A 14638-nucleotide genomic window follows, 5' to 3' on the forward strand; every position below is an offset into this window, starting at 1 on the left:
AGGTGTACTGGAAAAAAGATACAGGGATAAGTAAAACATACTTCAGTGGGAGAGAGAAATGCATTTTGACACACAAAAGAATATGCCCAAGTCTGGCAAGGCAGAAAGGGTGGGAAATTGATGAAAATGTTGGAGATTGAATGGATGGGGAGAAAAGAGATTTTTGTCAAGAGAATGTCTAAACCAGTTTAGGAAGGATAAAGAGGAAGGACTGTAACATCAGGGGCTCTCTATCCCACAGGATTACGAGGAGTAAGTAGTGCTTTTTGGATACATATTTTCAGTAGCTGTATTTTTTTGCTTGCAGTTACTTTTATTTTCCCAGAAGATTTCTGTGACACATAAAGCGTATCAGTGAAGATGCTGATGATGAAATGCAAGAGTTCACTTCCACAGAATTGTGATGGAACTGATGACTATGAAGTCAGCCGTAAAGTCTGTAAGATAAGTCTTGAGAGTTGTTTAAACCATTCACTACTGACAGCTAGCAGTGATAGTGAGCTTTCAAGAAAGTCTTTTTTAGAAAAATGGAGTTGAGTTCTATTTTATGAGTCATGATTATGTGGTCCTACTTATTTTTGCTATTTGAGAGTAGTATTTGCATACCTGAAGGAGTGCTGGTAATTTCTCAGCTTCTGAGGATATTACAGGTCTATCTGACATCCATGTTTTATCATAAGAAGATTCAAGAACATATGCAAATATATAATTTAAATTGCTGACATGCTGACATACTCATTCCTTCTAGGTTGAAGTTGCATTTTTCTCTGTCCTTAAGGAACTTTGCTCTGCTTCAGGCATTTCTTAAACTTATCATCCTGCTAGAGTTCAGATTTTCATCTGCACATGGTCCTATGCCTTAGTCATTCGCATGACATGACTAAGTACCTGCATTTTTGTCTTCTGAACTAGAATCATCCCCAGCCTTTGTACAAATGTCTGACTCTGGACAGAGGTGTGTCAGTGACCATATTTAGCTTTTCACCAGAGCTTTAGGTTCTTCTTGATGTGTGGAATTTGGCTGGGTCAGGTGAGCTCTGACCTCATTGATGGGCTGATGAAATACACTTCTTTACCACATACAGGCATATAATGCTTGGTGTTCTGGAGCAAGCCAGTGTCTGGTTAGATGATCTGTTGGAAAACTTCCCTGGGAACCTTACCTGTCTTGACTGACTTGTTATGAAGGCCCGTCTGGTTAAATGCAGTATTTTGACAAACCTGTGAAGCAGGTTTGCTAACAAAGTAATCTGTCATGTTTACAGTTCAAGAAACACTAGAATTTTTCTGAAAGTTGCGAGAAATATTTTTTTTTAAGTAATAGAAAATAAATGTTAAATTGCATTATATTTAGACAAAGGGCATATCCTGGGGACACAGCCAATGAATAACAGCTGTCTTATGGCATGGTTCATCATTTAGTGTAAGTAAGTAAGTAAGTGTCATTGTGCCCTACCCCTGTATTGGTAAAACTCTTGAAGCAACTGAAGATCCTCAGGTAAATGAAGTAACACAACTAACCTTACTGTTTTCATTCACATATATAAGGCAAGAAGAAAAAAAGTGCTTTTGCTCTTTCAGCAGAAATTATCTGAAACACTCACTTTCCTCCTTATTTATTTATTAAGTAATCATCAGAGTATTTCATGATCTCCAAATAAGCAAGGCCACTATGAAGGTTGTCTAAACCTCATGGATACCAAGAGTTTGATTGAGTTGCTTGTGCACAGAGTTGAAGCTTCAGCAGAGATAACTCAGATTCCCTGACAAGTCTCTTCTTTTCCAGAGGTCTACACGTTCCCTATAAATCAATCCATCCTGGAACACTGGATATCCTTTTGTGTGTTGGATAGGAATAGGAGCCTGGGAATGGACAACTAAATTGATGCTTAGCTATATTTAAATACTCTCATTTATGCTATACATGTACTTCTGTGTGTAATACTTGACATACATGATGCAAATAGCAGTCAGAACACTTTCACTATATTCACTTTTCTTCCAGTTCATTGCATAACTTGATAGATGTTAATTGCAACACAAAGGTTACCTGACTGATTTTTTTTTCATATTTAAAGGAGAACAAAAACCTATTATATTAATGTCTGAAGAGAAGCATGTTGCCTGATGTTGAAAAGACTTATTTAATCCTTAGTCACTTGTGCCCAGAGATTTATTAGTCATGGTAATGTCTCCAATTAGTTGAAGGACAGAGAGCATCATGGGGGCACTTTTTGTCTAATTGCTGTTTGCTGTGTACATGCAGTTTACTGTTGAGTTTATGAGGGTAGCTGAAATGTTACAACAACAAGCATCTTAAGAAGTGAGGTCTCTTTCTTATTTATAAAATCATTAAAATCAGAATTAGCATCTGCATTAATAGATATAAAGTAGCACTGTGCCATGGAACAGAAATGTTTTAAAGTTTGATGATCTATTTTTGTTCTAAATCATAATCTCTCCAGACATTCTGAAAAAGACAGTGAGTGAACTTAGCTAGAACAAATATATTTTACAGGAAATGGAGAGATGGTCAAGTATTATGTTCTGTGTATAGTGTAATAACCTTTAGATGAACTTGGAAAGGAAAAGAATTCCTCTTTAATTAAGTTTGCCTTTCTTCATGGGGTTGTGAAAGAGACAGGATAGTGCTACCATTAAAGTGGGAGTGGAGTTAATTGACATTAATCTTCATAGGTTTCTTAGATTTATTTTAATGGCAAAGAAGTAAAAAGGTCCTCAGCCCAAGTTAACTGTCAGTAAATAATTGAATGGCATTCCTGAATTTACACATTTTATTTTCTGGTTAGGAATGAAGTTTGCTGCCTTCTGTTTTTCCTTTTATACCATTCCAAACCCTGGAGAAAATGCTGGAGACACACAAAACCTTGGTAAAGGATTAACAGTTTTGACCCATCTTATTTTCTAAAGTGAATGTTTCTTTATAGAACACTGTTTAGCAAGGTCGATTAACTGATAACACCATCTCAATTGATCCTGCAGACTTTTTACATCTGAAGGGATTTCTATCTTTAAAACAAACTAATTCAAATCTGTTTAGCATGACAAATATTGGTAATTCAGATTCCTAGAAGTGAATATGTACACAGCGTCTGTCCTGTTGCCTTCACATGACTAGGTGCTTTTTTGAGGGAGCTTTGTGCAACTCCCCCCAAACCAACTGGATTGACAATTCAAGTTAGCAGGTGATGTGCTTTGCTTGACTGGAGGGTGTACAAAAGACTTTCTGTATATTCTGGTCACTTCCTTCTTCCATCCAGCATCATTCATTCTTACCACAGTTGTTGCTGCACATCAGTGGTGTAGGAATCAAAACTGCAGAACTGGGTGCTATCAGCATTTCAGAGATATTATAGTCTTTACTGCACACTTGGTAATCCTGGGCACATTTTAAAGATGACTTTAGAAGATGGTATTCAGGTAGTGAGGTGGGTTAACCTCAGTCAATCACTTCTGAAAAGGCTGCTAAGATAGGAATAGAGTAAGAATAGCTGTTTTCACCATGTAGAACAGCAATAATTCAGGTCTTCCACATTGAGTTACATTATTATCTGATTCATACTGGTTTCTTTGCTGGTTTAGCAAATGGGTTAGTGAGTCACAAGCTCTTGTTGGCCTTGTGTACTAGTATAGAAGTCCATTGTGTTTCTTTTCGTGTGGTTGGCACTTTTTTTCAGGGTATAATATTTCCTAGATAAAATCAAATAGTTCCATGTAAATAGTCAAAATGCACATTTTAAATCAAGACTTGTCAGACACTAAGTAAAGAAATGTTGCCTCTAATAAAACTATCTTCTTAAATGGATTTATTTACTAGTGCTTGGAAAATCGCTCAGATGTTGGGATGGAATTTTTTCCTCTTTCCCTGGAATTGCATTAATAGCTTTCTGTAAGTTCTCATTGTATACCTATTTGTAGTTCAGATTTTTAAAATTGGAGGAGGACCAGACGTCCTCCAATTAAATAAGAAAGACAGTGAAAAAATGGAAAATAAAAATTTGAAATCTGTTTTTATTTGCATTTTTTCTTCTTGTTAATTTCCAGTTTATTTAAATATAGTAAATCCTAGAAAAGAGCCAGGTGGAGATCAGGTTGCTCAGAGAGGTTGTGCAGCTTCCATTTTTGCATGTCTGCAATAACCAGCCTGATCAAGCCATAAGCAACCTGCTGTGCCCTCAGAGCAAGCCCTGCTTTGAGCAGGAGGCGGGACTAGAGAGACCTCTCATGATTTCTTTCCAATGTGATTTGTCCTATGCATCTATAAATAAAATTAAGGACCCTTTGAAATGTCAAGATATTCAAGTGGCTGTGAGTTGAGGTGTTGTGGTTGTAACTCCTATTTGGTTTAGGTGGTCATGGCATGACCTCTTGAACTTTCCATTTTGGCTAAATCTCTGCTGTTCTTAATAGCACTGTGGAAAAAAAAAAATTAAAGCAGAACAAAGTAGTGTCATAATCACTTCAAATTCTCTGTAAATAACTGGGCTGATCCAGAGAATCAGGTGCCCTGATAAGGAACTCTCTTAATTTCACTATACTTTCTACTGTTTATGGGATAGAAGACAAAAAGAAGAAGGTCAGTTTTGTGGTGGTGATGTGTCTTTCCTTAGAGAGCTACTTAATAATTAACTTTTAACTTCTCATCATCTTAATGCCTCTGGGAAAAGGCTGGGATTTCTGCTGCACTCTGAGCAACTGTAAGCTAATTTATAATGTAATTAGATGCCAAAAAGTGCAAGCAGATCATAAATAGATATAATAATAGTAAAAAAAAAGAAACAAAAAAGCTATGTGGCTACAACACATGAAAGAACTAGGTAGCTCTGAGGGAGAAAGAGTGTACATTTACAAAATTTAGCTTCTTAGTTTTAGTGCTCCCATTAGTGGGATCCTGCTAATGGGAAATGTTAAATATTTAATATCTGACATTTCTCTATGTAGTGCAGTAAAGATTAAGTATTTTATGGTGCATTTCAATTTAAAAGAATGAAAGCACTTTTCAGGCTGTTACAGGGAAGCTGTCAGTGAGCCTTGTATTTAGACTGCGTATTACTCTCTGCTATAATAGACTCTTTCAACTTGTTTGCAGCAAGCTAGGTATGAAAGCTCTGATATCTGAGCAGTGCCTTTTGTTCATCCTCTGGAAATCTATTGAGCTGTGGCAAGGTTTCACTTCCCAAATTAAGCAGGCATGCCAAAACCACTGAGAGTTTCCACAGCCATAACAGTTTTTATTTTCAGTGAGACTTGCTAGTGTTATCCAAGAGGTGATGCAAGGCCTTTCTATTACAGACTAGTTTGAGGCATTCCCACAAAGGGCTGCAATAAAAGACAGGCATGCCTTCCCTCACTCTGTCCTTTCCTGACTTTTTCTGTCCTTTCTTCACATGGAACATACTGGTGGTCTTCTTTCCTGTAGTAAATTTGCTGAAAATTTCCACTCTTAGTTTCGAGGGCAGCATATGTCTGTGTAGTTTAGAAGCCCTTAATAAAGCAGTAACATTTTTAGTTTTGGTGTACAATGTGAATTGGCATAAAGATAGTAATTTAATTCCTTTCTTTTACTGAAATATTGTACCTTTGTTAACATTGGATCTGATTTATAGGAGCTGCATATTTTCCATAATTGCTAGCCAGTGCCCATTTGTGAAGGCAGGTTGTGTGACTGTTAGTTACTGCTATCATGCAGTAACTGCACCTTAGTCATGCACCTTGCTTGACCTCAAGCCCATAGCATTTCCTTGAAATAAACTGGATGAGTAATATAGATTGCAGTTTTTAGCACTGGATGAATACTGAAGTCCATACTCATTTGATTGAAATGGAAAGAAAACTACTTTCAGGCATTCTTTGACCTTTTGGTGATACCTGAGTGAATTTGCAGATGCAGCCAAGGTACTGCAATATTTTTTAAAATTATCTAGGGATTAACAATCTACTGCTGCTTATCTAATTAAAAGATAGGCAATAAATGAATGTGTAATTATTTTTGTTGTACAATTGTTTCATCTTGATAAAATAGGTAGCTAACAAATGGTCTGAATATCGTGTACTGTTCCTTTCAGTTAACTATACCATGTATACATAAAGATACATAATTGGCATATGTCTGCAGCTTCTGCTTCTGCTAATGTTTAGTTGTAGCACATGGATGTAATGTTTGCTTGCCTAAAATGTGAATGGAGTTTAATAAGTATGCAAGTCTTACTGTTTTACATCATATAACAGAGGCTACTAGGAAGGAGATTCTGTTGATGCTCTTTTAAGTAGCATACAATAGGTATGCTATTATGAAGATTAAACATCTCTTAGAAATATTAGCAGCATTGCTTGAAAAAGAAATGTATGTAGGGAGAAACTTTGGAATTACACTTTTGTTTTAAAACAGGAGAAGGTTGATGGTAAGATGATGCCTGCTGCTGCTTTTGTGGGTTTGAGTCATGGCTTGAGATTTTTTATATGGGTGATGTGTGCCTCTGTTAACACTTAACACTCCCTATCACCATAAAACAAAATGTTGCTAAATATATATATATATTTTTTTTTTAAATAAGGGCCTGCTTCTTTCTTTTGGCACCAGAATGCATTTGGGTTTGCACAAACTATTTTAAACAGTGTTCAATATTTTAGCTCTTTCTTTTCCAACTCTTGTGTATTCCGTTTCACTGTGTCTTGTGTTTTTCCCAATCTTGGTTTTTTGTTTTTTTTTTTTTTTTTTTGTTTTGTTTTTTTTAAATCACACAACATAGAGCTGATAAAGCAGATGATGAGGATGATGAAGATCTAACGGTGAATAAAACATGGGTCCTTGCACCAAAGATTCATGGTGGTGATGTAACTCACATACTGGACTCCTTACTTCAAGGATATGACAACAAGCTTCGGCCAGATATTGGGGGTAAGCTCATAAAATGATTCTGTGTAACAGAAAATGTGAACTAGAGATGGTGTGCATTTTGACAAAGATGGCAAAACTATGCTTATTGCAATATTTGAAACTCAATATAGCAAGCTAAATATAAGAGTAATAAAATACAGTCATTTTCTGGAACTAGTAAAAAATGTTCTATGCAAGAGTAGACTTCATGTTCTATTTATAATCTTTTTTTTTCTTATGGAAGGTACTGGTTTTGGAGGACAGCGAGCAATCTGTAATAAATCACTAAAAGGCAATTATAATTTTCTTTGTTTAACAAAGACCTTCTGTCAGAAATAATTGTAGATATAAACCAGCCATGGTCATTTCAAAAATTGATCTTAAGTCTTTAGGACTTAATTAAAGAATTATCCCTAGACATTTTATTCTTACTGTAAGAAATTCATTAGGTCTATTTTGAGCAAATGTAACTCAACTCAATTGTCTTCTTCCCTTAGCTAAGATTTTGAAAAAAATTAAAGAGTCTAAAAATATAACTTAGGACCCCCTTTTTTTTGGTGGAATATGGGAAGAAAAACTGCAGCTGGTAGGAAGGCAATTTTGTCTTTCAATAGTCAAAACATCAATTTGCATATAAATATTAAGCATAAATATTTGGAAGAATCTTGTTTTGAAAACATGTAGTACATTAAATCTTTTCAGCTCCTTCCATGCAGGATCAAATAAGAAAAACAATATATTTTCTCTAAGTTTGTTTCCTGAAATGTGAAGGAAGAGGTGGAGGACATAAGTATTTGTGATGTACCTGGCATTCACTATCAAAAGAATGCCATGTAGGTCTGTAAACAGCACCACAATCTAGACCTGTTTCATTTATGTAGGGGAAGAAAAAGACACAATCTCAAATTGTGCATCTTCCTTTGAAAGCTTCTGACAAATTGTTTTCTTTCGCCAAGTTCTTCTGTTTTATTGGTGACTGTTATCTTAGAGATGTTGAAAGGCAATAATTCTCTCCCAGTCATAATATAATCACATGTGAATCTCATGAAGTTTGGTTTAAGTCTTTTCCTTCATGTTCATTTAATTGAATTAACTAAAAACATTTAGACAATGTGAAAAGTCCTCCAGCATCTTTTCCCTTAAATTCTCAATGTGTGACAAATGTTTAGCTTACTGTTGGTTTTTCCCCGTTTGATGCAACAGACAGAAAAGTAATTGTGAGGAAATCTGTCTGTTCTATGATTCCTTCTGATGATTAGCTTGCAGGTGGGGATGAAAGAACAGAGAATTCTTTTTTTTCTTCTCTCCCCATAAAACTTACAAGTAAATGGAACAAATAAAGAGGAGGAAATTATTCTGACATGTCAAATGCATTTAGATGGGCATGGAAGAATTTTGATGCAATTCTTACCTTCATTTTCTGGTTATATTCTGAGTCTTGTTAGGACAAAAACTGTCTTTTTTTGTGAGTAAATCAATGTACATCTTTTTGGATTCAAAATATCAGTTCCCAAAAGAAGACACTTAGTTCTAGCTTCTCTCACATAAATGTACCTCTTCTCAAAAGTTCTGTACCAATATGACCTATCTGGGGCCAGCATCCATCCACTATACTAGAACATAAAGTTCGTGAATAATCAGCTGGAGTAATTGAAAAAGGAAACATTTGGGAGTATTCACTTTGTTTTGAAGAGAACAAATGTTAAGTATGATTCTGCCACAAGGAAGAAGTTTTGGACAACATAAGATGAAATTTCTGGCTTCAGGTGAAAGCACTTCATTCTGTCCAGTTGTTTGGGAACTGCAGCAGGTATTTGACAGACAAAAACAAAATCAGGCTATAGTTTATTCATCTTAATCTGCTTCAAATATGTGGATAAAATCTGGTGTCAGATTCATTTCTTCAGAGTGTATGTCAGTTCTTATACAACAAGGTTATTGAACTGGAATTTTCATTATCTTTCAAACCACTAGAATCCCACAGGATGTTCTTATGATTGAATTACAAAGCTCATTTACAATAGCAACATTTTTTGTTTTGAACATGGACTTTTTGGGTTTGAATCCCAGAGCAGAATTTAGTTTTCTTCATGGTGTTGACACAGAATTTCAGCATCTCAGAGTGAGATAAGAGTTTAATTGTTAAACATGCAGTTAGTTGAGGGAGATGTTAAAGGAGAGCCAAATGAAAATTGAAAATTTGGAGGCAATACTGAAATTTAATAGGGGAAAACCACTCTGTCATTTCTCTGTTTGTCTCATTCAAATATCCATGAGTTGTAGGAATTACTTAACTTCTACCCTTTGCTATGCTTCGTAATCTTACTAGTCTTTAACTTGATTTATGTAGTAGGCTTGGGGTGTTTGGAGCATAAATGTTCTAGCATTCTTCTACTCAGTATGAAGTAGTAGAAGTTATCAGATAAAGTCTCCTATCTATGGTATAAATATGTTTGATTAGAGATACAACCTTGGAGTGTTGATATACCAATAAAGCAATATTATTCTCACTGTAACATTACCTTCTGGGTGCATGACTTTAAAACCACACTGTTTCAGCTCTAGTCCTGCATCAAAGTATTATTATTATTTTTGAACTTTCCTTTTTAAAGGAAAGAATTCTGGCTTCTCATTTTTCACCTTTCTCATCCTAGGGACACTGATATATTAATATTATCCTATCAATGTACGGATAACTTTTTCCAGCAGTGATGTATGTATGTGTGAAACACAGCTGCACTGAGAATTTAATTAAAAATAGGAAACAGTCGTCACATATCTACCACTTTAGTGGGTGTTTTCAATTGAAGAGTTAAAGACAAGTCATCACTGATGGAAATTTTAAGAATGGTGGGAATTTAAGGATAACTGCTCATGGATGTAGAAAAATTGGATACCTGGAGAAATTTGGATAGTTGTTATTGCCCTATAAGCGGGGCATGGGTAAATATTTACATCTCTCAAGTGCACTAAGGTAAATAGTCATGTTCTAAGAGATATAAAGAATACGTGGAAAATACAGGACTTTCAATCAGAAGTGCTAATTCTCAAAAAATAAATGTATTAGAAAGTATTCTGTTGAACAGGTACTCCTAGTGTAGCAGTGATGAAATTTTGATATAGGCAGAAAAGTAATAAGCTCAAAATTATGCCTAAAGATTTTTATATTTTTTTAATATATTTGTAACATTGCAGACTGTTAATACATAGTTATAACTTCTAGTACTTTTCCTGACTTCTCCTATCTTTTAACAAACTCTTACTAATACGTTCTTGAAATTCTATTTATTAGTCTAGCGAGGACACTTTGTTTTGCACCATACATTGTAAACACAATAACGTGGAGGGCTAAAGGATCGGGGGGGGGGCTCTAACGGGGCAGAACCCAGAGGAAATTACCTAACCAACTGTTCTTCTACTTGGACAATATTTGTTAGATATACTAGTTAAATAACCTTATAAAAAATGTAGAAATACTGTATCACATGTTCATATTGCCATATTGTACCACCGTGAATGCTTTCCATTAAGGACTTGCTTTTACATTCTCATTTTAACACTGTTTGGAAAGATTTTGAGTTTTTTTCCAGGCAGCAAAACAAGTAGGAAAATATCAAGGAAAGTTAGAGAGAGATGTATTTTGAGTTTAAGAATATTTTCCAAGAATTGAAGAAAATCAAAATACAAGAGCAAAATGTAGGCGCAGATATTCAGGGAATGTTGAAGATACTGGACATGCGCACTGCATAGAAAATCATGGAAATAATAAAAGTGGTGGGGTAGGAGTATCTGCAAAAGACAGATTTATTTTAAATAGAAGGGTAAAAAGTTAAGAGAACAGGGGTCTGCTTTCATCAAAATCACTTTGAAAAAATTCTTCAGAGGTTGACCTGGAAGCCTGCTGTAGACACTTGAGGCTGAATTTTCAATATAAGTAGCCATGTAAGTAATAACCTTAGATAGCTGATTGTGATAATTGTATTATTCCATTAAAAGCTATTACAATTGAAGGACTCTGTTATTTCTGGATATGGTAGTCACCCAATTTATTTGATGAATAACTGCTTTATCACTGTAGGGGATGCTTCTTTAGGCAAGTAACGAGGAGTTATAGAAAACATGCTCAAAGAAAATAAGCCTGAATGAAGTTACAAAAATGGTCTTAGTTAAAGTTAAAGAGCATAAGAAACATTAATTAAAAACAAAAGTAATGTAACTTAGACCTTCATTAGAAAATGAGGTAATTGTGGTAAACTATTGGGTTAGTGAATTTAGATGGACTACCATGCTCCAGGTGAATGTATTGAAGTAATGGATTGGAGGAATGAAAATAGCAGAATTAAGCAATAAAAAGTGCAATGTTCTAGACTTTTACAATAATGATAATTATTTGTGTCAGGAGATAGGTGTTTATAGAATGAGAATAGCCGATAAGAAGAGCTCTTAAGTGTAGCAAGAAGAGATATATCAAACATTAAAAGCTGGAAATTGAGCCTGCAAAAATGTAGGCTAAAAACCAGGCACTTTGAATATCAGGGGCAATTACTAAAATAATTTGTCAATGATGGAGATAGATTTTTATCACTATGATTTTTCTTATCAGGAATAAACATTTTTTCATAATTTTTACAACCAGATGAAGTTTAGTCTAGTGAAAAAAAAAAGTCAAAGCAGGAAATCAGAAAGTGAGTATATCTCTCTAGATTTGGCTTACCAGTCAGATTCCCTGTGTGCTTCAGCTACATTAGGAGCTGACCATGTGGTCAGCTGCTCCTTTGTGCTCTTCTTTCTCTGTCTCTCCCTTCCTCTTGAATATGCACTCTCTTGTCTTCTCACCTTCTTGCTTTCCTCTAGCCTGCATCATACTGTCTTTCAGTTTAAATATTTAAAGTGTTCAAGCCCTTTCTCCCCTTGTTTGGAACACTGCTGCTCTGCACTTCATGCAAGACATGTTAAATAGCCTTCTTCCTACTTGTGTTTTCAGGGCTGATACCAAGTTTTAAAGTAAAATAGGAAGAAGTCAGGGTCAGAAAATCTTCTCAATTTGTTCCTCTCAAAGTATCAATAAGGTATTTTCCTTCAGGGTTTGTCATTTTCATGAACTGTTACCACTTCTAGTTCAAGAACACAAGTGTTAATTAATCCTTCTAATTCAGAAGTACATTTCTCTGTACTATACAGAAGGTCTAAGGTAACAAAATAAGCTTCTTGCAGTCCTCTTGAATTGAGTTTCTCTGGATCGTTTATGTCAATTAAAGTAATTTCAACAGAGGCAGTTTTTTAAACTGTTCACTGGCTCTTGATACTTCTAATAATCTTACTCAGAGCAGTATGGAAAAGGCAAAATGAACTGAGTGGCTCACTACAGGAAAGCCCTAGTGGCAAATGAGTACTGCATGATGCAAGTTGGAATTTCTTAAAATTGACACAGCCCTCATTAAAAATTGTGTCATTGACAGAACTGAAATTTAGTTGTTAATAAAGGATGCCAGTGGCTGGGATATCTATAGTGTGGACTAATAGGAAATTTTTGATCTAGAATAATGATATTTTGAATTATTTTAGCAATTCATTTTTGTAGTAAAGTTGGCAGATGACACAAAGACTGTTGGAAAGGGAGTGGCTGCATCTGCAGAGTATTTAGCTCCTTCAGTATAACTGGAATTGAGAGGGGGGAAAAGGAGATGGAGGGGAAAGAATCCTGTGAGTTGTATTTCAATGAAGTATTCAACATTACTTGAGGGATAAGGCAAGATATACTTTGCTCCACCTCCTTGTGTTCTGGTCTAGCAGTGGGGCTGCTGTTACAAATATAAATAGGATTGCAAATTAAAGGAAGAGGATATCTGTTTGCAGAATGCGATATATGTCAAAAGGATTATGTTATATATATGGTCATATACATGCATGATAAACTTTTTTCTTACTCTGATATTTCAGTCTGTGTGTATGAGTTCTTGTGCTGTCTACCTTCCTTTATGAGCTCTGCAGAAATTGGAAACCTTTGCTGCTCAGAATCAAAAAATAACAGAATTACAGAATATTTTGAGTTGGAAGAGACCCATAAGTATCATTGCAGGAAGTACTTATTTTTTTCCCCCCCAGGAATTAAATTGGTTTCCAGAATCTGTTTAAACTTTCTCTGAAGCATGCTGAGGACAGGATGGTGATCAAGTGACTCTGTGCTCTGTGGTCCTACAGAAAATCCTTTGTGCAGCCTCACTAGTGTGTATTTCTGTCAGGCTTATGTTCACACCATTAACCAGATTTGGAATCAGGGCAAATTTCCTCCCAGGTGAGCTTGGCAGGGAAAAGGTATCTTGGGATATTTAGGAAATGCATCTTGCCTGGCATTGTAGCTGGCAATGATGTCAGTGTTACAGTCTTTCTTTCTGTAGAGTTTTCAGAAATTAGTTTTGTTGTTAACCCCTGGCAATCTCTGGAATTTTGCTGTATCAAAAAATTAAATCTGATGACCTAGGGTCCCTCTCCTATAAAATCAAAATGCCTTTTTGTTTGTACCTTCCCACTTTTTTTTATCTGCATATTGAAAGAGATGCTTATTTTATTGTGCCATACCATAAAAGGACTATCAGAGCTCTATGACTATTATCCCTCTTCATTCCATTGGGCACAAGGACATATATCCTCTTGTGTTCACATTCTGGTTCTCCAGTGCAAACTAGAAGAAGATTCTTGGTAAAATGATGAAATAAAAATTCATCCTCTCCTCTTTCATTTGTGCCCTTTTTTTTCTGTATAAACCAGTTAGGAGGAAAAAAATGAACTATCAGAGCCTCCTGTACTTCAGGTGTGCCTTTTATGGACACTCTTAGACTTCTTGTCCTTCTGAAAATGCACAGAGAGTATATTCTGTAATGGAATAAAATTTTTAAAGTTTTTGGTCTTTTTTCTACACAGTGAGAGTGTTTACCCTGTTTTTAAAGAAAAATAAGTTTGGTAATGTTTAACTCTTAAGTTATTTTTATTGACAGGCTTTCAATTTGGTGTTTTAACCAGTGTATTAATCCAACTGATGAAAGAACATTAGTAATCCCTAGGTGTGCTATAGCTTTATGAATTGAGTAAACCTGTGGTGAAAAGTTATTTTTTATCTGTTACATATTCTCAGTAGAAATTGATAGAAGGCACTTCATATTGATTCCTTGCAGCTGATAAACACATTTGTCCCAGACCTCATGGTTTGTTGTATGAAAAAAATGTTCCAAACTTGTTTTCTTTTTAGGACTGTATTTTTATGTTGGAAGAGAGTTTTGGGTTTTTTTTTTTTTCTTTTATTTGTTTTTAATTTCTCTACCATTTTATCTATCTTATATTGATCAAAAAGCACAGGTGGAGATTGCATTACGAACTGAAAAGTTCAAGTTGATAATTCAAAAAAGTCATATGAAATAAGAGAGCCGAGTCATATATGATCCTTCACAGAATGAACAAACCAGAAATTTAATTATTCTGAATCTAATAAAAGAATACCAGATATGCTGTTTTTAGTTAAACAAATTAAATTGCACTAACAATGTTAGTTACTTAAAAAAAAAGTTAAGAATTACTTAAATGTGTAATTGTTATGGTTACTATTTTGTTTAGTGAGAACTACGGTAATTGAAACAGATGTCTATGTTAACAGCATCGGTCCAGTTGACCCAATCAATATGGTAAGTTTTGATTATTGATGCAAGATATCATCTGCATGTTGCTATGGGATAATATTATGAAATA

General features: G+C 35.0%; 1 protein-coding gene across 1 annotated transcript in view; it reads left to right on the forward strand.

Moving 5' to 3' along the window:
• Positions 1-14638, forward strand: part of GABRG1 (gamma-aminobutyric acid type A receptor subunit gamma1) — a 51009-nt gene that overhangs the window by 10511 nt on the left and 25860 nt on the right. Inside the window, exons 2-3 of the mRNA XM_053940768.1 lie at positions 6771-6919; positions 14507-14574. Of these exons, the coding sequence (XP_053796743.1) occupies positions 6771-6919; positions 14507-14574 (217 nt within the window). The remainder of the gene's footprint in view (positions 1-6770; positions 6920-14506; positions 14575-14638) is intronic.

The sequence above is a fragment of the Vidua chalybeata genome, chromosome 4, assembly GCF_026979565.1.
Source record: "Vidua chalybeata isolate OUT-0048 chromosome 4, bVidCha1 merged haplotype, whole genome shotgun sequence".
Lineage (NCBI taxonomy): Eukaryota > Metazoa > Chordata > Aves > Passeriformes > Viduidae > Vidua > Vidua chalybeata.